Genomic DNA, 22,855 nt, shown 5'->3' with positions numbered 1-22,855 from the left:
TAAGCCAGGAGAGCTGCTGTTTCTGAATTGATGCAACCTGCAAAGAACTTCAAAAATCTCAGGATACTGTACTGGGAGCATGTACAAACACACCAAGGGGAAAGGAGGTCAGAAGGAGACTGCCTGGAATATGTGCAAACCAACAGGAAGGAGAATTAGGGCAGTCTCTTGAAGGATGAGAGTCCTCTGGTATCAGGCACATCAAATTGTACTATTTCTAAGTAGCTTCAAAAAAAAAAAAAATCCTACAGAATATATATTCAGTTAAGGAAGAAAAATAGCACCTTTTTTTCTTTCTTAAAATTTATAATTAACACAGGGCAAAGGGTCACACCCTCCCCTAGGAGAGCAGTTACTTCCAAAAACATGCTGCTTCTCTGGTTACAATGAATAACCTTTTCTGCTGTCTTTTTGACAAAACTGTACATGTGTTACTGGCAGGGTACAAGGAGGAAGGGAGATGAGCTAAATGTTCAGTAGTTTTTTTAAAATTTTACAACCAAGTAGCAATTACGGTACAGTCTCATAAGCTATCGACCTTTACCCTTTTACCTCAACTGTGCCCCAACATTTTGAAGAACACAACGGATGCACAGAGGCTTTCACCACAAATCCTCTGAGGACCTAAAACCCCAGGGAGAAGGAGGGGAGATGAGCTGGGCAGAGGGCTTGAGAGCTGGAGGGTATGGAAAAAAACCACAATAGATTTCTCCACGGAGGGAGGCAATCCTCAAAATTTTCACTTCTAGTTTCTCTCAAGTAGACTAGGTCAGTGGTTCTCAATTTTGGCTGACATTGACAGCATCCAGGCCCATTTTATTGCCTAGGCACCACCTCTGGGAAATTCTGAAATCCCTGTGTAAGATTCAAGCATCAGGATGCCTTACAATTTCCCCAGGTGATCCCAACCTGCAGAGAGAGTTGACAAGAGCTGACCTAAATAATTCAGAGAGATGGCTAAAGGCAGACCACATGGGCAAAGGATTAACATAATTTTCACCTCAGCAGGAGGAAAAAACAAAAACAAGACCTAAAATCTCAAAACACCAGAACAAGAGAATATCACTAAACAATAGCAGTAAACAAGAACAATACCTAATAGCAACAGCAACAGCAACGGGCACTTCCAAGACCTTCCTTCCCAGGAAAGAAGAGGAGGTAGAAGAACTGTGTGTGAATCGTCCCTCTGTCCCTCCCCTGCAGGAAAGCAAGTTCGCTCAGCAGTACACACTGTGCTCTCATTAGACCAGGAACACGCGGGAGCACAAAGTCCGTTTACACGGAAGGAGACAGCCTCAGAGACGTGAAGGAACGTCCCGAAGGCCAAGGCACAAAGACCGAACTTGATTCCACAGCTGTCCCAGGTCTAAAGCGTTTCCTCTTTTCCATAACTTCCGGACCATTTCTTTGCACTGGTTAACTTACTGGTACTGCAACAATGTGTAATTTTAGGAACAGTTTCCATTGCGGGACTAGTCCACCCTTTTCCTGGCAGTTAATAAGACTGGAGAGGCAGGTAAGGGACTAACGGTAAAGGATTTTGAATGCCAAGTAAAGCATTTGGAATGAATGAATGTACTAGTTAATTACCAGATCTACAGGTATTGAGGATCTGCCCGGTTTGGGACAGAGAGAACACTCTAAGGTCTAGACAAAAGGGAGGCATGGAAGGTTTTAGAGTTACTGTGTCTTACAGGCAATCTAATATGCCAAACCAGAAAACAAACTACGAGCAAAAAGAAAACATCAGAACACTCCTTTCTCATGCTATAATTAGGAAAAAAGACAACAACCCAGAAACAGTATGGATAAATCCATGTAAGAAATTTACCATTCTCAAAAAATGAACTTGGAAGAGAAATTAGGGTTATCTTTAAGCCAAATCCTTCATGTTATTTTTCTATTTCTTATTATAGCTTTCATGGAGTTTTTCCAAAGGATGAATTTAGTAACTGATAAAATACAACTCTCCCATTCAGGCCAGTATGATATCTTAGGATTGGAATCAATTATCAGCATATGTTGGATTAACAGTAAAAAAAAAAAAACCAATATAATGAATTATTAGTTTCCCTCAAGGTAGAAATCATATTCTCCAATGTAAAGAAATTTAAAAATCAGAAGAGAGAAATGGAAATCATTTAAAAACATCTAGTTAAAACTCTGTATTTAGATTAAATATGCAAATTAATAGTAAAAATATTTATAATGTGCTGAACAAAAGAGGAAAGCCTAGGTGGGTTATTTTATTACTCCAATAGGATGATTTCATCCTTTTCATATTTTTATATAATAAATTGCTTTTCTCCACTTGAAAGGAATATTTAAAATTAACATATTTAAACTTTTACAAACAAATGTATAGACCTTTTACTTCCTATATATCTAAACTTCCTATTGGAAGTTTCCAATGTTTTAAAGAATTTAAGGCATTAAGAAGGTTGGCATTTGGAATGTGAGCAAGCGTGCATTTGACATGACATAAATTAAGCAAATCACCACAACATAATAATTATATCAAATATTTAATTATCCTAACATTTATTTTCATCATATAGAAATTTTAGCCATATTTTTTAATTCTATGTGAGTATGCGAGTATGTGTATGATTTCATGTGGTGAAAAAAACTGATATATATACTCATTTTACTCTGGTTCTAATTTCAGGATTTCTTGATTTGGGGCAGTATGATCAGAGTTTGCCTAAGTAAAGATATAGCTCAGTCTCTATGAGACAGTAGCTTTCGATTTCTTTTGAAAAAGCTTTCAAAGATCTTGTACCTTTGTATTCTTAAAAATGATTAGGACAATGGCTCATTACATACCGTAATCTGTGATTTTACAGGACACCAAATACAGCTCTTTCAGGTTTTGTCCTTCCTTGGCGATGACCTCCACACACCTGAAACACACACAAAGAAGTGGCGAGTTCCACTAATGTGCTTCAAGTTAAATCAGCAGGAGTTTGGCCACGACTATCACAGGAAGAGGCCACTCTTGATGAATACCACAGCTCTCTTCTTTCCACAAACCGCTTTCAAGGTGTTTGGGGAAAAGGTATTATATTCCCTGCTTTTTAAATTCAAGTGCTTGAATACTTAAATGACCTTAATTAAATACATTTATGACCAGTGCATCTTGTAAAGCTAAACTGATGAAAAAGAGATATTCCTCTAACAGCACTGTTACATTTGCTAATAAAAGATTAGTAAACATATGCTATATAATGAATATTTATCATTTACATTAAAAAGAGTAATGAAACTGTGAAACATGGATGCTCATTATAAGGGATTCCCTGGTAGCTCAGCTGGTAAAGAATCCGCTAGCAATGCAGGAGACCCTGGTTCGATTCCTGCGAAGGGAACTGGCTCATTATAAGTGAATGTAATATTGCTCATAGTTTAATTTTTAATGGTGGAGTTTGATCACATTGATACACATTTGTGAAGTTTTATTCAACATAAAAATGTTTCAAAAACCTGTGACACTGATTAAAGAAGAAAGAAAAATCATATGTATAAGAACATTAATATATTTTCCCTGGTTTTATTATTAACGTTTTAGATGAATTGTTGCATATATATAGGCCATTTAAATAATATAGATATAGATGTGTAAGATTTAAAGTCTCTTCTGGTTTCATTTAAGTTAAAATTTTGAGTGGTGCACCCTGCTCTGATGTCCACAGTGGAACATGTAACAAAAACCTCGATGAACTTTATAAACAGTGATCAACCACACTGTCTATTTGATGATTCAGTCTCCTGTAATATCAGAAAAACCTCTGCAATCAGACTGACACGTAGGCATGTGCGTCCTTCAATGCAGTCCCCGTTTTAATCTTCATAAACAACAGTTAAGTAAAAGGGTAAAAGCACAAAGAGTCATTAACCTTTTCTAGGAAGTAAGGATCAAGTAATTTGATACCTGTGTGTATAATCCATCAAAAATTACTGAGTATCCATCTCTGTCTTTCAGATATTTTATTTGCTGTCTAGCTTATTTGTAGGTATCTTCATAAAATGTCAGGAAATTTTATACAATTTTACTTCACATAATTCATTACTGAAGGTTAAATTAGTTATAGAGAAGACATATTTTTCTTTTAAAAATATTTTTATAGAATATTGTCTTAATAGAATGATAAACATTTCTAAGTTCCTCAGACTAACTGAATAAACATTTTTGGGGCTATTTAAAAAAAAAAGATTTATTATAAAAAATGGGTAAGCTGTTCCATGGTTACAATAGAAAACTTAAAACAGTAACAATGTAATTATGATTGATATAGCTTATTATGAAGGGAATTTTTTAAACCTAATTCAGCATCATTTGACTTTAACGTAATATTTGAATAAAGTCTTAAAAAAGAAAAAAGCAGAAATGAAGCTAACTACAGGCAACAACCATGTTTTACATATGACTTTTAAAACTGATTTACATATCCTAAGGATAAAAATAAAGGCCCTGCTTGATTATAATATCATAAATAGTTAATTTAAAAAGTCTACTTTCTGCCATGCATAGCTCTCTGTCCGCCTCCATCACCTTCCAAAAAAGTTAGCAGATCCAACATGTTGTATGACCACAAAATGAAATATTAGTGCAGAAATATGTTCACATCATTTATTTTGTTTTCACGGTCTTTTCATATAGTTCAAAACGCCTGATTATGGAAAACACTCTAAACAGACACAATATCCTATTTGTGTTCTCACCACCTGATTCTGTATCAGATATGCTACAAGCACGTGTGATCATAAGAGACACAGAGCCGACTACAGACGGCAAATAACACAAAGTGGTTTCCCTGTACAAGCCAGATCAAATGCTATTTCATAGGCAACAAGAACTGGTATTCACATAAAATAAGATAATCAATCACTGGGTAGAAACTGTCCTAAAAATGATGAAAGGCCATGAGCATCAGGTTTCTTCCCTACATGAGACAGAAAAGTTATTATGAACAGATAACACAAATATATTTAGCTTACTCAAGAGGCAACAGCCAAAAGAAAACACATGATTAAGAAATAAAGAGTATGTATGTTTCAGAGAAATATAAGAGAAAAGCATTTTACTTTTACAAAGGATCACGTAGGATTTTTGCTCTGTTTTGAAAAGTTCAGCTACATAAGGTTTTCCAAATACTTTTAATTATCCTGTAATCACAACCAGTGTGCTAAAACTTATGTGCAACATAAAGCTATTCCTCAAAAAGGAATTCATAGAGGGAAAATAAAATGTTCCTTGGAAGATTTTTAGCAAAATTTATTATTTTTTAAATTAAATATCACATATTTCACAGATGTGATCTTTGAGAAATCCCAAGTTCCTGTGAACCTGCACTGAAACTCAGTATCATACTAACAGCAAATTAATGGTTCAAATAAATAGGTAAAATAGCTATATATATATATATATATTTTTTTTTGACAGTTGACAATGGAAGTGGTTCATGTTATCCTGTTAGTGCAAACTGGTGGAAAATGGAACCCTACGTCTGGTTCCTGGCTAGCATCTGAAGTGAAGGGTACTCGCTCGGTCATGTCCGACTCTTTGCAACCCCATGGACTGTAGCTAACCAGACTCCTCTGTCCATGGGATTCTCCAGGCAAGAATACTAGAGTGGACTGCCATTCCCTTCTCCAGGGATCTTCCCATCCCAGGGACTGAACCTGTGTCTGCCGCTTTGCAGGCAGATTCTTTACTGTCTGAGCCACCAGGGAAAGCCAGTGTCTGAAGCCCTGCGATTAGTCTAGGTCTAGCTCCCTAGGCAGCCTGTGGTGACAGCAAGTCATGGTGGCAGCCCCTGGCTGGTGACTGTCCTTTCCTCTGGAAACTTTCAGAGTCCAGTCTAGAGCATATCTGGGCACTTCTCTGGAGCTCAGACAGTAAAGAATCCTCTTGCAATGTAGCAGACCTGGGTTAAATCCGAGTTGGGAAAATCCGCTGGAGAGGGGAATGGCTACCAACTCCAGTATTCTTGCCTGGAGAATTCCATGGACAGATATTTACAAGACGTACCCTAACACAACACACGTTCTGTTGAACACATTTACTCTAAATAATTCTACTCTGTTTGAAAAGTCTTGGCTCTAGTTGTGACCTTTGTGCTGTGCTGTGCTTAGTCGCTCAGTCGTGTCCGACTCTTTGTGAACCCGTGGACTATAGCCCACCAGGCTCCTCTGTCCATGGGATTCTCCAGGCAAGAACACTGCCGTGGGTTGCCCTCCCCTGCCCTCCTCCAGGGGATCTTCCAAACCCAGGGATCAAACCCAGGACTCCCGCACTACAGTAGGATTCTTCACCATCTGAGCCACCAGGGAAGCCCAAGAATACTGGAGTGGGCAGCCTCTCCCTTCTGCAGGGGGTCTTCCCGACCCAGGAATCGAACTGGGGTCTCCGGCACTGCAGGCGGGTTCTTTACCAACTGAGTCACCAGGGAAGCCCAGTCATGCCCTTTAGTCAGGACTTAACATCAGAGCATTTCCCAGTTCACTGTATAGACTGTATGCAGGCAACAAAAAAAAGTGACAAAGCGTCAGTAATTACCTCAACACTCTGACTTCAGGCATTCATGTAAATTTCAGAGGCATTTAAAATGATACCAAAAGAGAGAGAAACGTTTGCAGAAAGTGCAGGAACACAAAAGAACCAAAGACCACATTTAAAACCTTTGCTTCACAATCCTCTTGGCTATTCACAGTTAATGAAAAGGAGAATATTCATTAATTTCAGTGATAAATCATAGTTTGTTCCCAGGGGTAAGCCATGAATCCCTAAACTCAGAATTCAGAATTCAAAATCTGCCCATTCACCCACCCCGTCCCTGCCCTCCCTAAGGATGAACCTCAGAATACCACATGACCACCATTCTCTATGGGTCAATGCATTCAAAGACTTCCTACTGCATGCATGACAACCCAAGGAATTATAACACTTGGGGAAAGAACAAAGATCCTTCGAGAAAGGAATAATCTCTAACATTATCAAGAAAAATTTCTAATTTAGGAATATGCCCAGTGGAAGATGCAGAAGAATATCAAACACCGGTAAAGGAGCCCGTGAACATTAAACGTGAGCCGACTCCACCATCTCCCTGAGTTCTGAGAAGTAAGAGGAGGCATGTCTTAGCAAGAGAGAATGAAGAACAGGAAGACGGACATTCTGTTCTCAGCTCCATGAAACCACAGACACCGCTGTCTTCTTAAGAGTCCCACATTACCGTTCTTCGTAAAAATGAGGGCCTCTGTGAAAGCTTCTCCAAATCAAATGTCCTAGGTGCATTTAAATATATTTTAGTTCATTCTGAATTGCCTCCTCTCAGATTATTTTCTTGCTTTTATGTTTTGGCAGGGTTCTGAATAGAATAAAAAAATTGCACCCATTGTAACTTCTTGAGTAACAGCTGTTGAGTACATATATATATATAAACTCTGTTAGAATACTGAAAAGGGCCAGAATACCTGCTCCAAACTACCCAAAGCACTCAGAATAATTTTTTATAATCATGTGCTTTTATGCTCACTTGCTTTTGATAATGTTCTAAAATACACCTGAAACATTTGATGAAATATGGAAAACAACAAAAAGGTTACTTTTGTGAGCAATCTAGGTTTTTTCTTCAAAGAAGAGAAGGCATTAGTTTCGGGAAAACGCTGTCTCCTTAGCAATAGATTCTTAATCACCTGATTTATGTGAAGGGTAAAGGTTAATGAATTAAGCTGTGTAAGCTTCAAAACTATCAAAGGAATTCAAAAGAGCCTCGAATTATGGAAAACAATGGCCCATTCTACATACATACCGAATTTTTATGTGTTTTGTTTCCCACTCAAAAGCTGGAACGTGCCATTAGTGACAATTGAAGAGGACTAATGAGGAAATATGACTACATTGCTCGCAAGAGGAGTGTCCTAGGAGACCTTGTTACTGTTTGTGATGTGCTTCAAATCCAAAAGAAGCTAATTGGAGCTGCCAGACACTGGTTTGCAAATCTCACTTTAAAGGACAGGCTCAATCACCTCAGAGGTGTGAAAAGAAATGTCCCCATTAGAGAGGCATTAGCATGTGGCTTGGTGAATTTCTAAGTAAACTTTAGGATGTTCTTTCCTAAGTCACTTTTATATTCGAATAATAGACATATCTGCAAGCAGAAGAAAAAATGTAACAAGACAAAAACCACCCTACAGATTTAAACAAAAAGTATGAATAGTGCTGTAAAGCAATTGGCAAATAAGTGCAACAGGGAGCTAGGTAAGCTTAAGGTTGAATAAACATGTAGATCAAACCCTGAAACTCCTGAAATGCAAACACATCATAAAAGTGATCTATTTGGGGGGTTCAGAAATAGAACTCCAGTTTCATCATTTCCTTAAACTAGACAAGCCAACAAGCCACCCTGGATTATATTCACTGTAAGTGGGTGAAAGCAGATGAGGCTGCAAGACACACACAAACAAAAGAAAAAGGAATAAAAAAGGAGGCGCAAAGTCTAAAAAGAGAAACAAGGGAGCGGATCTGGTCCAGTTCTGTGCTGTGAAATCCCATCCTGACTAACTCACATACGGGTCATCAAAGTGATAGCAGAGGTCACCAAAACACAATTTGGCATCTTACAAAAAGAATAATGATATTTGATTGATTTTTCTAAAGCCTCAAATCAAGTTTTGCTGAGGAATAATCCAATCTCAGTGCAGTGAGTGAATGGGCATGATTTACAGGTATATCCTACTTTCAGAATGTGTATGATATAAAATATTTCTATGTTAAAAAAGATAAATTTACAGTTAAACATTTACAAGATGAATCAATTCAAGAATTAACGAATAGTACCTTTCTACTTATATGTGAATATAATTTCATTTATAAACATTCCATTAACAGAAACATTTTCCAGTAACGCAACACCTTAACTTTACAAAGCATGAAATGGTTATTTTATCTTTAAAGAAATGCACATAAGGACACATGGAAGAAAGACTATTTTGGGAAAGTGACACATGGTATCAAAGTGGTGTGCTGAGGGCCCTTTGTATTTTACTGTACGCTTTCTTGTAAATGTTCTTCTGTTTTATCCTTTTAACAGCACAGTATCAGATATATACTTAAGTCAATTTTTCATACAAACATCTAAAGATAATCTCATAGAAGAGATGTTTATTGCAAGAGAGTTGTTTTTTTTTTTAAGCTGACTTGCAATTAAAACACTAAAGCGTTTGTTTAAAACACGTTTTTAATATACCTCAGGGGCAAAGACTAGGAGCCACATGCAAAATGTCACCAGCTCCACCAGCTACGACAATTATCTTGGGATATTCATTAAGTTCTCACTTACCAAATGTTATTCTCTGGAAAGCCAATATCTGATTAGTGAATCTAAGATTAATTTAGAAATTTGCTATTTAAACAGTGGAAAACTAATGCCTATTTTGTCACACAGAGATAGTGAAAGGTTACAAAAAGAGAAGAGTAGTTTGCTTGTTTTTAATTACCACAGTAAGTAGCCTGTAAACTGAAATGTTATTGCAGCGTTAAGTTCTGTGGGTCTGCAACTCTGCTGAAAGAGGTGCTGGTGCGCCTGCGAAGGAGGCAGAGCTGCTGCCGTCATCTGTAGACCCTTTCTGGGCCAGCCTCCTCCAGCCACCTCCAGCATCCAGAAGGTTTCCCAGCTGGAGAGGAAGAGCCCAGGAGACAGCACTGAAAAAGGAGCAATAAGGCACCAAAAGAATACTATCAGTAACCTCAGATATGCAGATGACACCACCCTTATGGCAGAAAGTGAAGAGGAATAAAAAGCCCCTTGATGAAAGTGAAAGAGGAGAGTGAAAAAAGTTGGCCTAAAGCTCAATATTCAGAAAACAAAGATCATGGCATCTGCTCCCATCACTTCATGGGAAATAGATGGGGAAACAGTGTCAGACTTTATTTTTTGGGGCTCCAAAATCACTGCAGATGGTGACTGCAGCCATGAAATTAAAAGACGCTTACTCCTTGGAAGAAAAGTTATGACCAACTTAGATAGTATATTCAAAAGCAGAGACGTTACTTTACCAACAAAGGTCCGTCTAGTCAAGGCTATGGTTTTTCCTGTGGTCATGTATGGATGTGAGAGTTGGACTGTGAAGAAGGCTAAGCGCCGAAGAATTGATGCTTTTGAACTGTGGTGTTGGAGAAGACTCTTGAGAGTCCCTTGGACTGCAAGGAGATCCAACCAGTCCATTCTGAAGGAGATCAACCCTGGGATTTCTTTGGAAGGAATGATGCTAAAGCTGAAGCTCCAGTACTTTGGACACCTCATGTGAAGAGTTGACTCATTAGAAAAGACTCTGATGCTGGGAGGGATTGGGGGCAGGAGGAGAAGGGGACGACCCTGAATGAGATGGCTGGACGGCATCACGGACTCGATGGACATGAGTCTGAGTGAACTCCGGGAGATGGTGATGGACAGGGAGGCCTGGCGTGCTGCAATTCATAAGGTTGCAAAGAGTCGGACACAACTGAGCAACTGAACTGAACTGAACATACTGAGGAGTGGCCGTCACAAGCCAGCTCTCACGGGACTATTTTGTTCCCTCATGTCTACAGCAAAACACGTTTAATGTAATAGGAATGTTTCCAGAGAACTTTAAAAATGTTTTTCAAATAGAATAAAGCCTGTGATTTTTTTTAAAAGCATATTGTCCTTAGGCTGCTGAGAAACAAAATGGTTGAACATTTTCCCAAAGCAAGAGGGTGGGGGAGAGGAAAGCAAACTAACACGTTTGGATAAACTTGGCTCTGGCTTTAATACTTCAGATCCACCCATCTAAACGTCTTGTTTTTCATTTTAGTCATTGTTCCATCCTTTAACTGCAGCCACACTAGACCTTTATATAATAACTCGAGCTAACTTTTTCTAAGCATGCCTCCAAATATTCAAGAAGCAGAAAAATATTTCTAAGTGCTTACCTATTTATTTCAACAAGGTTTTATTAAGTGCAAACTATGTGTTAGAAATGTTAAAACATCTAATCAGAAAGCCACATGACTATAAAATGATGGACATAATACTTATTACCTTGATAAATCAACTACTATTTATTTTTGTTGCTATGGCTGATTTTAATGTTCATTCTCAGCTGCAGAAAAACCTTATCACTATCTCTGTATCTACTGAAAATCAACTGGAAAGAGTCATATTTCAGGACTGAAGGAAATGTTAGAAGCGAAGGGGAAATTTTAAAGGTGAGGTTTCCTAATTCAGCAGTTTAGTCATTCCTCAGTGGGGGTGGGGGAATGTATTTACTTTAAAATGAGAAAAGTTAAGAGATCTCCTCCATCCTTAAAGGTTTCTGAGTTTCCATCAACTTGCAGCCAATATCTCTGGGGGAGTCTAGGCATTGCACAATGTTAATACAGCTAAAACTGGTGCTGTGTTTATGGTGTTCTGGCATATTTTAAGATAGAGGATGGAAGAGAAGATTTTATTCTCCTACATGTAACAAAAATTTACTGTGTGGAAGGAAAAGCCCAGGCCTTAAAAAGAAAAAAGGAATGTAAAAACTATAGTTTTTATAGGTAAAACTATGGTTAGTCCAGTTCAGTGGACTGTGGTTCATCAGAGGCCATTCCTTTTCTGAAAAGAAGCCAGGCAAAATTCTGGCAAGTTCCAACTCCTACCTGCCTCCTGCAACAATAAATAAGAACATCAGTGGTAAAGCTAGAAATATTCCAGAGAGACTTGTTGGGCTTCCAAATGGCTAATATGAAATTTAAATGGAATATAAAACATCCAATGGATAACCTCTCTGCCTGTCTCCACCCCCATTACCCTTACTGCTTTCACTACTGATGAGAAAGTCTCAATTCCACAAACATTAAGCACACCTTTAATTTAAAATGAAGAAGACAAAATTATTTGTGTGGACTATAAGAGTATCCTGAAGCTGCGATTTCAGGCCTCATTCAGGAAAGAGGTAAATACTTCCTTACCAGAAGAGGCCACAAGGCTTTGTAGTGACTAATTGCCTCTTTAACCTCTGCACTCTGGGAGCTGGCCTGCGCTTCAATACCAGTTTTGTGATACAGCCAAAGACTGATGTTCAGCACAGACCTCCCAGGACCTGTGTAGCCCTGGGGTCAGCTCAGACAAGATGCTGACAAAAGGGCCCCTCTCACTTGGGAAGGCACAGGATTTCTTTCTGGATAAGCCAAATTCCCAGAAGACTAAGACAAAGCAGGTAAAGACACTGTCTGGAAGTTAAAAGAATGGATTTACTGCTCCTGACAATATTTCCCAATCTTCCAATGTACCACTCAAAATTCTGTTTGAGAAAATGGCCTTAGTAATAGGAAAAAAAAGACGTATTTACTTTAAAATGCAATGAAGAGGGTACCTAATTGGATATCTTTGAAAGCTTATATCATTAGATAGCTGTTGGAGAAGGCGGAAGACTCAAAGAAGGCAGGTTAATCTTCTCCCTTACAAATGTTTCCCACATGCTTTAAGCATTCATACTCGGGAAGTCTATACTTTGTCCTTAATTTTTAAGCTTAGCAAATTTCGGGCCTGATCAAAAGCCAATAAAATAATTTCATAGTTAATTTAAGTACAATTAGAGAAAACTAATTAATCCTGCAATTTGGGAGAAGAAAATGGTGAAGGCTTCTTATTAGTTTCTGACAAAGAAGGTATGAGGAAGGAGTTCTAGGCTAGGGAGTGAGAAAAGTGCAGCCAGTGGGAATAAAGTTACCATATATTCATTCAGAAAGACCAGGGGAGAGATCACATGGTCTTGATGAAGACAAGGGTACTACATCAATTTGACTTTATTGATGCTTAGCTGCATTGAACTCTGAACCCTTTGAGACTTAAATCCCATCAGTGCTGAATTCATAAAACCTACTTCCAAAGCTCTGGGACTGCCATTGCTTTATGCCTGTTTTCTTCCATATCATTACATATTAATGCAATGTCAGGGGTGAAATAACCTTTGTTGTAACATTCACAGGGAAGAGAGGCAGTGGGTCACGTTTAAATGTGTTGGTACATCATGTTTACACAGAAAGATAACTTTCTCACTTAGGAAAAAGAAATAACATTTATACTTCTTTAAAAATAAAAAAGGAACAATTCACGTATTTCTACAAATGACACTAAGAGGTATTAACCAAGAACCCTCTTATGAAAAGTTTACACGTTTAATCCCAAGAAGAATGACAATTGATTTCTGTTCATTTTTATTTATCTAAAGGATAAGAGAAACAATGTCCTACCCATTTCCTGCTCAAATAATATTCAACTAAATACAACAGAATGAGATTTTTAAATTCCAGAGGAATTGCTCACTTCAATGATTTTTGAATAAATCACAGTCCATTTGCCTGTAAAATATACTTCTAGACGATTCTTTCTTAATGCTTTAATTTATCCATCAATGACAACTGATTATCAACAATTTAATTTATATTCAAAGTGTATGTAGTATGGACGCACACATGTATATAAATACACTTGTAAATACAATTCTTAATATATCATTTTTCCATTCCCAATGAACAAACATCTCATTGGTATAAATGCACTTACTGAAGGAATGTCAGCAGCCCAGCCCCTGAAGTGCTTTGACCACTAACATTCAGATTGCTTTGCTTGGACTAGTCCTCAGTCTGTTCCGTACGGGGAAAAACACATCTCTCTGTTCTTGGAGAAACTGTGGGAAGCTAGTGAAACCAGTGCTGAGACTGGTGGGAACCGTAATGGGAAGCACCACCCGCTTTCTCCTCGCAGAAAGTTGCAAAAGCAAGACAGTACAGAAGCATGGAGAAGGAAGACAGCACATTTCACTATTTGTTCCAGACAGCGGGCACCTTGCAGGCAGCATCATGTCTGACAGCCAGCAGGAACCAGCAACACCCCCAACCCCAGCCCTCAGCTTTGTGCTACTCTAAAAGGTAAACCAAAGTGAACGGCGCATCCATCTCGGGCGTGCTTCTAAACGCTCCCTTGTTTACTCTAGTTACTGTTCTGTCTGCATAATCAACAAACCATGCAGCAAAATGGAGTAACAGCATTAATATTTCTGCTCTACACAGAAAAAAGCTTTCTTAAGTACCCAAGGAAATAAAGAAATCTATTCTGGTATTCACAGGAAGACTGAGAGGTGACAAAAAAAAAAAAAAATAGCTGATTGTTTTCAAAGGTACTTAGGGGAGTAAAGAGGCGAGAGAGATGCTAGACATTTGAAAGCGACGCCAGGTAAATGTGCTTGGGGTCAGTTGATCCGCTGTGTGTTCCTGCGGTTACTGAGGGTATCGTGGGTGCTGTCCTGGGAATGAGAGAAGTTAAGAGAATGAATTCCTTTTTGTGATCCATTATTGAACGGTAAGCGTGCGCTCATCAGACACACAACACTCTTAGGCCATCTGGCAAAATTTAGGGCTTTGGGAAAATTAATGGTGACTCAGTGCCCCATTATCCTTTGAAAAAGGTGAAAGGAAATATAAAGGGTAACAGGATAAGCAAAGCAGTGAATATGATATATACTCAGGGGCAAGTTAGTTGAAGTATGGGCTTGATTTAAGGTTGTTCAAAAAATATTATAAAGACGAAAAACAAGAAAAATAATATATACAACATATAACCATATCTATATAATGTAACTAGTTGTTATATGTAACATATTCAATAATATATTCATATATTTAATAATTACTAAGGAGCCTAAGTTCATTTTATCTGTTTACTTATAACCAGCCTTATTTCTCTTGAAATGCACTCGAAACTACAAAGAAATATTTGAGAGGAGGAAAGAAGGTGGAGAATATGGATAGCAAAATAATAAAGTCAGGGATATACTAGCCTCTGGAATCAGAATAAGATTTTTGAATAAGCTTTCAAGGAGCAAAACTAAGAGCAAGGTATGGTTATTTATACAATCTATAATATCAGTGAGTTTTTAAAAATCTGATGTTCAAAAGAAGCTACAGAAAGACTAGACAGACATGACATATTTCTGGGGAAAGGGTGAAGTTTTGAGAAAGTGTTAAAATATTCTGTACTATTTAGAAAATTTCCTCCCATTTCTTAATACCACTGGGGACTTACTTGACATGAAAAGGCCTCTACATGTACACGTGTGGCGGAGTCCCTTTGCTGTCTACCTGAAACTATCACAACATTGTTAATTGGCTATTCTCCAAAACAAGATAAAAATTTTTTAAATAAATACTGGAATGGTAAAAAAAAGATTTAAGTTGAAAAGTTTATTACACATGATAAAAATTTAAAAATTAATACTGGAATGGTTAAAAAAAGAATTAAAAGTTTTAAAGTATATTACACGATTGAAAATGCAATAATAAAAACAGATGATACATAGCTGTATTAAAATTTTATAAAAACTTAATGTTTATTATACAAAATCAGTTATGGACAGTGGAAATGTGTTTCAGATGCTCAGAATGTCACAGTTTTTGTGTATGTGTGTATAAGAGACAGTCTTGGGGTTGGGAACATAATTCAACTTCTCTAAGTCTTTTCAGGAAAATTCTGGAAATTACAATACCTACTTCCATGGATTTTGTAAAAGTTACATTTCATAATGTTTGCAAAAGTGCTTTTTGTTACTCAATAAACATTTATTAACCCTTATTCTGCCCCTAACTATATGGATACAAAGATGGAGAATACAAGTCTTTTCCCAAAGAGAATTCACAGTCTTGTCACTTTAAAAATCTTCCACACAAATAAGACAGGGTTATTTAGGACTGAATAGAATTTTCTAAAGTACATTTCTCAGAAAACTAACACTTTAGGGCTTCACTAGTTGATATATACAAGGAAGAAATGTATGCTCCAATAAGTTTATATTAAACCAAATCAATTTTTTTCCTTAGTTAAAAAACAAAAAAGAACATAAAGCATATAGGACAGCATCTAGCAAAGAGTAAGCGATTAACTGTTAATTATTATCACTGAGGCCCTAGCACAGAACTTGGCACATTAAAAAAAAAATGCCTGTGGCAGGCTGAGTAATGGCCCCTGAAGATATCAGGTCCTAATCCATGCAGCCTGTAACTGTTACTTTATATATACAGCATCAGTTCAGTTCAGTTCGGTGGCTCAGTCGTGTCTGACTCTTTGTGACCCCATGAATCGCAGCACGCCAGGCCTCCCTGTCCATCACCAACTCCCGGAGTTTACCCAAACTCATGTCCATCGAGTCGGTGATGCCATCCAGCCATCTCATCCTCTGTCGTCCCCTTCTCCTCCTGCCCCCAATCCCTCCCAGCATCAGGGTCTTTTCCAATGAGTCAACTCTTCAAATGATGTGGCCAAAGTATTGGAGTTTCAGACTCAGCCATCAGTCCTTCCAATGAACACCCAGGACTGATCTCGTTTAGGGTGGACTGGCTGGATCTCCTTGCAGTCCAAGGGACTCTCAAGAGTCTTCTCCAACACCACAGTTCAAAAGCACCAATTCTTCAGTGCTCAGCTTTCTTCACAGTCCAGCTCTCACATCCATACATGATCACTGGAAAAACCATAGCCTTGACTAGACGGACCTTTGTTATCTATGCTATCTAGGTTGGTCATAACTTTCCTTCCAAGGAGTAAGTATCTTTTAATTTCATGGCTGCAATCACCATCTGCAGTGATTTTGGAGCCAAAAAAAAAAGAAAGTCTGACACTGTTTCCACTGTTTCCCCATCTATTTCCCATAAAGTGATGGGACCAGATGCCATGATCTTCGTTTTCTGAATGTTGAGCTTTAAGCCAACTTTTTCACTCTCCTCTTTCACTTTCATCAAGAGGCTTTTTAGTTCCTCTTCACTGTCTGCCATAAGGGTGGTGTCATCTGCCTATCTGAGGTTATTGATATTTCTTCTGGCAATCTTGATTCCAGTTTGTGCTTCTTCCAGCCCAGCGTTTCTCATGATGTACTTTGCATATAAGTTAAATAAGCAGGGTGACAACATACAGCCTTGACACACTCCTTTTCCTATTTGGAACCAGTCTGTTGTTCCATGTCCAGTTCTAACTGTTGCTTCCTGACCTGCATATAGGTTTCTCAAAAGGCAGGTCAGGTGGTCTGGTATTCCCATCTCTTTCAGAATTTTCCACAGTTTATTGTGATCCACACAGTCAAAGGCTTTGGCAACAGTATACTTGCTTTAATAGGAAAAAAAAAGGGGGGGGGTCTTTGCAGATGTGATTAAAGATTTGGATAGGGAGGTTATCCTAGATTATCTGAGTGGGCCCTGGACACTGACGTCTTGATTTTGGCTCAGGGAAACTGATTTTGGACATGTGACCTCCACAACTGTGATAGAATAAATATTAGTTGCTTTTAAGCTACCACATTTGTGGTAATTTGTTTCAGTAGCCACAGGAAATGAATACAGTGCCTAATAAACGGCATGAAACTAATCACACATAGGGCACCAAGAAATATGATTTATAAAGGTAACAAACTAATTGCACTTAAGATGACATATTATAATTGGATAAGACAAAATTTTAAGTTGTGAAAGGGATAAAAAAGAAAACCTTAAAGAATTTTACCAAATATTCATCCCAAATTAGAATAAATTCCAAAAAGGTATGTCTTCTAAACTTTTTTAGAATAAACACTCATCTTTGTACAAAATTTTATTATGGAAAATTTCAAGCATGCCAAAAAGTTGAAGGAATTGTTCACGGAAAAGCCATTAATCACCACCATTCTTCTACGTCATCTCAGGTGTATCCCATCTATTTCTCTAGCCACCTAGGTATCTATCTATCCATTCTTACTTTTTAACACATTTCATAGTAAGTGCAGACATCAGTACATTTCACACATAAACATTAATACTTTAGCATACACATCATTAACTAGAGTTCAGTGTTTATAATAGTTCTCTCTTTAACAACATAAAAAGATACACCCACTGTGAAATGCACAGATCTCCAATGATATCAGCCTGTATGTATCTATCTTGGTGCTGTTGCTACTAAGTCGCTTCAGTCGTGTCCAACTCTGTGCGACCCCACAGACGGCAGCCCACCAGGCTCCTCCGTCCCTGGGATTCTCCAGGTAAGAATACTGGAGTGGGTTGCCATTTCCTTCTCCAATGCAAGCATGCATGCTAAGCCGCTTCAGTTGTGTCCAACTCTATGCGACCCCATAGACGGCAGCCCACCAGGCTCCTCTGTCCACAGGATCCTCTAGGCAAGAATACGGGAGAGGGTTGCCATTTCCTTCTCCTAAGTATCGATTTTGAACCCCTATCAAATCTAGACTATTTTGCCTCCCATCCAGTCATTCCTCGTACCCACCCACAAATGCAGCTGCCATTGTAGTTGTTTTGTTACTAGGTTTTATTTGACTACAGCCTAGTTGTGTCTGTTCAGGAATGTCATAAAAATAGAATCATACAATATGTACTCTTTTGAATAACTTATTTTTACTCAGTGTCAGAGTTTGAGATTCATCTTTTTTGTTTCATATTTCATTAGTTTATCCTGATTGTATCTTTCAATTGCCAACTCATCCATTAAATGAATATAGTACAGTTTCTTTATCCATTCTTATCTTGAAGCATATGTGAATTGTTTGCAGTTTGGGGGGAAATCACTAATAACAGTGCTAGGAACATTCTTATACAGCCTTCTTATGGACACATGCTTTCATTTCTCATGGGTAAAAATTAAGGAGTAGAATTGCTAAGTCACAGAGTATTAGTAGTATGTATGTAGTAGATGAATGAATTTCTTTCCAAAGTTGCTATTCTTATAAATGCCCACCAACATTTATAAGAATTATAGTTTCCTCATATCCTCACCAATGTTGATGTTATCAGACTTTTAGCCATTCAAGTGAGTATATAATTAAGAGCAGTTCTACATTAAAAAATTCAAAGATCCCATCATGATAATAACTCTATTTTTATATATATATTTTTTAATCTTTTTTTTTTTACTTTACAATTCTGTATTGGTTTTGCCATACATTGACATGAATCCACCACGGGTGTACATGCGTTCCCAAACATGAACCCCCCTCCCAACCCCCTCCCCACAACATCTCTCTGGGTCATCCCCGCGTACCAGCCCCAAGCGTGCCATATCCTGCATTGGACATAGACTGGCAATTCGATTCTTACATGATATTATACATGTTTCAATGCCATTCTCCCAAATCATCTCACCCTCTCCCTCTCCCACTATATTTTAAGAAAACATGCAATAATAAAAGATTCCTGGAAACTGATCAATATTTTAAAATTTGTTTATTTCCAGAAATTTGTAATACACATATATAATAGTATACGTATATGACATAATTTATTAATTAAATCAGACAATGCTTGCTGCAGAGTCTTTGTAATAGCTTTCTGGCCCAGAGTCAGTGTTCCATCTGCTAGCTCTCTGGAATATCTTCAACAGCTATCTATCTCTTCTATCATCTTTTTTCCAAGCAACGTAACTATCCAACAATAACTAGATAACTTCAGGAAAGGGATCTCAGATATTCTAAGCCCTCAACATCACACTGTCTTCCACATTATATCTTATCAACTGGACTAAAAGTTAAAAACCAATATAAAATCAGCCCCAAACTATGATCTCCTCAATAAGCATCAAGTTTTTCATTTAAAGTTCCTATTCTAGCTGAATGTTTGGTGGAAAGCTTTATATAAGGTTGTGCCTTAAAAGGTAGATTGCTTATCCAATCACTAAGGGCATTTTTAAAAAGTGCTGCCAGAATCTGGATTAGGATTCTAGTATTATTCAGCAAGTAGTAAATACCATGGACCTCTCAGAAAAATTTTCCTCAATCTGGGGAAATAGTAAAATTTCTTTTCTTTTCCTGTTACTAATTATCTAAATGAACTGCCCAACTTGAAGTAACATGAAGTCTTCTGATTTACACAGCTACAGATACTGCACATAAAAGACTTCACCAGAACATGCTGGAAACCATGGAAGTTGCAAACAAACACAAAAATGCTTAGTACTGCTGAAGATTCAAGGTTAATGTTTTTCTTTAATTATAAGTAAACATAGTACAAAACCGATCAAAAAATTTAACCTGACAGTTTTTCTTCACTCCATTGTAAATTTTATTTTTTCTCACATAAAATGATTCACCTGCGATCTAGATGATTAGTGCTAAGCAACCAAACATCAGGTATTTAAAGAACTCTTTGTAAACATGGCCTCCAAATAGGATCAAGGAAAGAGTTGCAAATCTTTTAAAGCATTCAGTTTAAGTTCAAGACATAATAAAAGTTTGTGAACAGCCATAGTAAAATTGCCAAGCACAGTCGAGATTTCTATATTTGAGGACATCTATTAGATATGAAAGATCTTTTTGATATATAATATAAAAATAATGAGAATATTAACAACATTAGGCATTTACTATTAATATAAACCTCACATGACCAAAGCCTGATATACAATGAGAGAAGAGATATTACACCTTCATTTCTAAATACATAAAAATATAGTAAGAATTATATAACTATTAAATTATTTTTCAGAAGATTAATATTTAAAATGGAAACCACTGAGAAAAACTGCAAAGTTATCAACTGTATGAAAGCTTTTAAAAGTCATTTTACATTTTTCTATTACTCAATTGTACCATGTAACTTTTAAGACATTCAGCCTAATTCTTTTCAAGGTAAACTTTAAACACTGATTAGAATCAATGTCTATAAATCCCTACAAAGGGAAAATAAATGCATGTTTATTGCAAAAATTAATACAGAGCCCAAACCTATGAGTTTGTAAATCTCTCTTAATAGCTAGTACAATCAATGTCAAACATTGATTATAAAGACACTCAACATTATTTGGGGAGAAAAAAGTTTTAACAGCCAGCAGATGAACTGCGTATGGCCACACCACATTTGCTGTTGAGCCTAGCCTCCAACATCCATGCCCAGTTATCCTAAGTCTGGTCTTCAGCCAAACACTTAATTCCTCTCTGCCTGGAATCTTTAACTTTATTGGCTTATCCATACCAGATTAAGGCACATAGAGGTCATAAATCCTGGGGAAAAGCATGGTTCCTCTTCCATCTCTAATTTCATAATAATAATTTTATTTATTTATTTATTTTTTATTCTCCAGGCAAGAACACTGGAGTGGGTTGAATAATAATTTTAAAATCCACCAAACTGCACAATTCATGAACGAAAGGCCAAAGTCTAATTTTCGCATTTTTTAAGACTGTTTCTGCTGCACTTGGGTAGTGGTATATCAGGCGTGTGCTTGGCGTGCTCACTGGTGAGCCCAGCAGAGTGCCTGGCTCAGTGCCAGCCTGCTGCCACTTCGCTGGGAACCTCTGTGCCCTTGTTCATAATTTTGCTACTTTTTTTTTTTTTTTTTGCTCAAATTTTGTCCCAAATCTATTTTTTCCAATGTAGCTTGAAACCCTAGGTAATAACTTCTGGCCCCCAAATTCTACATAAGTCTATTTGACTTGGCCCACTAAACACAATTGTTATACAAATAGTTTCTCAAAACACTGAACTTTTCATGTACTTAGGCCTTACCAAGGCCACAGATAGGCCTCCCAGCCATGATTGTCCCTGCATCAGACATGCACTCTCCAGTTGCAATAGTTCCACAGATCTCTAGAAATGATTACATTTAATCCATCTGACTTATTTATATTCTATGTCTGGTCAGACTCCGGCAACGGCCTCTCCTCAGACGGACAGGACAGTTCCTCCTGCCTCCTAGCTCTTCCTCCCTCTGTTGCGCCCACTGTATCACGTGTATGTCATCACCCTGACATGGGGCCTGTGTTTCACTCCTCCTTGATGAGATGCTCAAGACATCTCGAGGTTTGTTGAATGAATGCGTGAAGGTCTGGAGCACACTGATAAGACAAGTCATGCGTCTGTGCATACTTAGAATTCTGAATAAAAGTAGCGAATGCACCACTGTTATTAAACATATGTCAACAAAGGAGAACATCATTTATAGGCACAAGGAATGAGTTACTTGCAGTTGTAAAGAGACCGTGAATAACGGGATAAGGATGTGTTAATGCAAACCCAAAGTGGATCCTGCAGAATTTTCCTCCGTAAATATATCTTCTACAATAGATAAACCAAACTGATTGAGAAGACTCTGAAGTATTGATCCTCACATAAGCAAAAGAGGCAATAAAAACTGTAACAATTTCTTTTGTAAATGGTATGGCTATTGAAAATCACAAATAGTCATTAATTTCAAGGAACTCACCTTATATTTCTTGATGATGCAAAAGAAATATTTATCTATTTACCTAAGGGAAGTATATTTGCTATCTGTGAAAAGTTCCACTATAGGAAAAGGAAAATATTATAGCTTGTCAATGTGAGAGTAAGTACCACAGTAAGAAAATCAGTATGTATTTTACAAGGTATTATTTCCAAACCAGGTAGATGTGGTAAACAACATAGCTCAAAAGTGCTTCTTATTTAAAATACACACTCTTGAAACATTTACTTGCTTACAGAATTAAGCCACTATGTTTACTGGAGGGTTCTGGTACACACGAACTCTTTTGAATGTAATTGAGAAATGTCACTGTCTTCAAAAGGCAGACTGGCAGGGGGCTCTGGAACACAGACTCGGGAGTCTCAGTCCCAGAGACCAGATCAAACCCAGCCTTGGGAACCTCAGCAGGTCATGTAGCCTCCCTGCGCTTCACTTTCCTTATCCATACAGTGGGTATAATAAGAGCATCTACTTTAAAGAACTTTGATAAAGATTAAAGGAAATGCAAAGATTAAAGGAAATGCAAAGTGTTTAGAATAGTGCCTCGTGCAAATTAAATGACACAGCTTATATAACTTTACTTAAAATTTCCATTACCTCCA

The 22,855-nt window shown here is 37.5% G+C and overlaps 1 protein-coding gene across 1 annotated transcript in view; it reads right to left on the bottom strand.

Moving 5' to 3' along the window:
- Positions 1 to 22,855, bottom strand: part of FBXL17 (F-box and leucine rich repeat protein 17) — a 504,895-nt gene that overhangs the window by 169,388 nt on the left and 312,652 nt on the right. Inside the window, exon 8 of the mRNA XM_040239500.1 lies at positions 2,827 to 2,903. Within this exon, the coding sequence (XP_040095434.1) occupies positions 2,827 to 2,903 (77 nt within the window). The remainder of the gene's footprint in view (positions 1 to 2,826; positions 2,904 to 22,855) is intronic.

This window comes from Oryx dammah, unplaced genomic scaffold (assembly GCF_014754425.2).
Source record: "Oryx dammah isolate SB20612 unplaced genomic scaffold, SCBI_Odam_1.1 HiC_scaffold_5, whole genome shotgun sequence".
NCBI lineage: Eukaryota > Metazoa > Chordata > Mammalia > Artiodactyla > Bovidae > Oryx > Oryx dammah.
The sequence above is the reverse complement of the archived record's forward strand: the minus strand, read 5'-3'. Positions and strand labels throughout refer to the sequence as shown.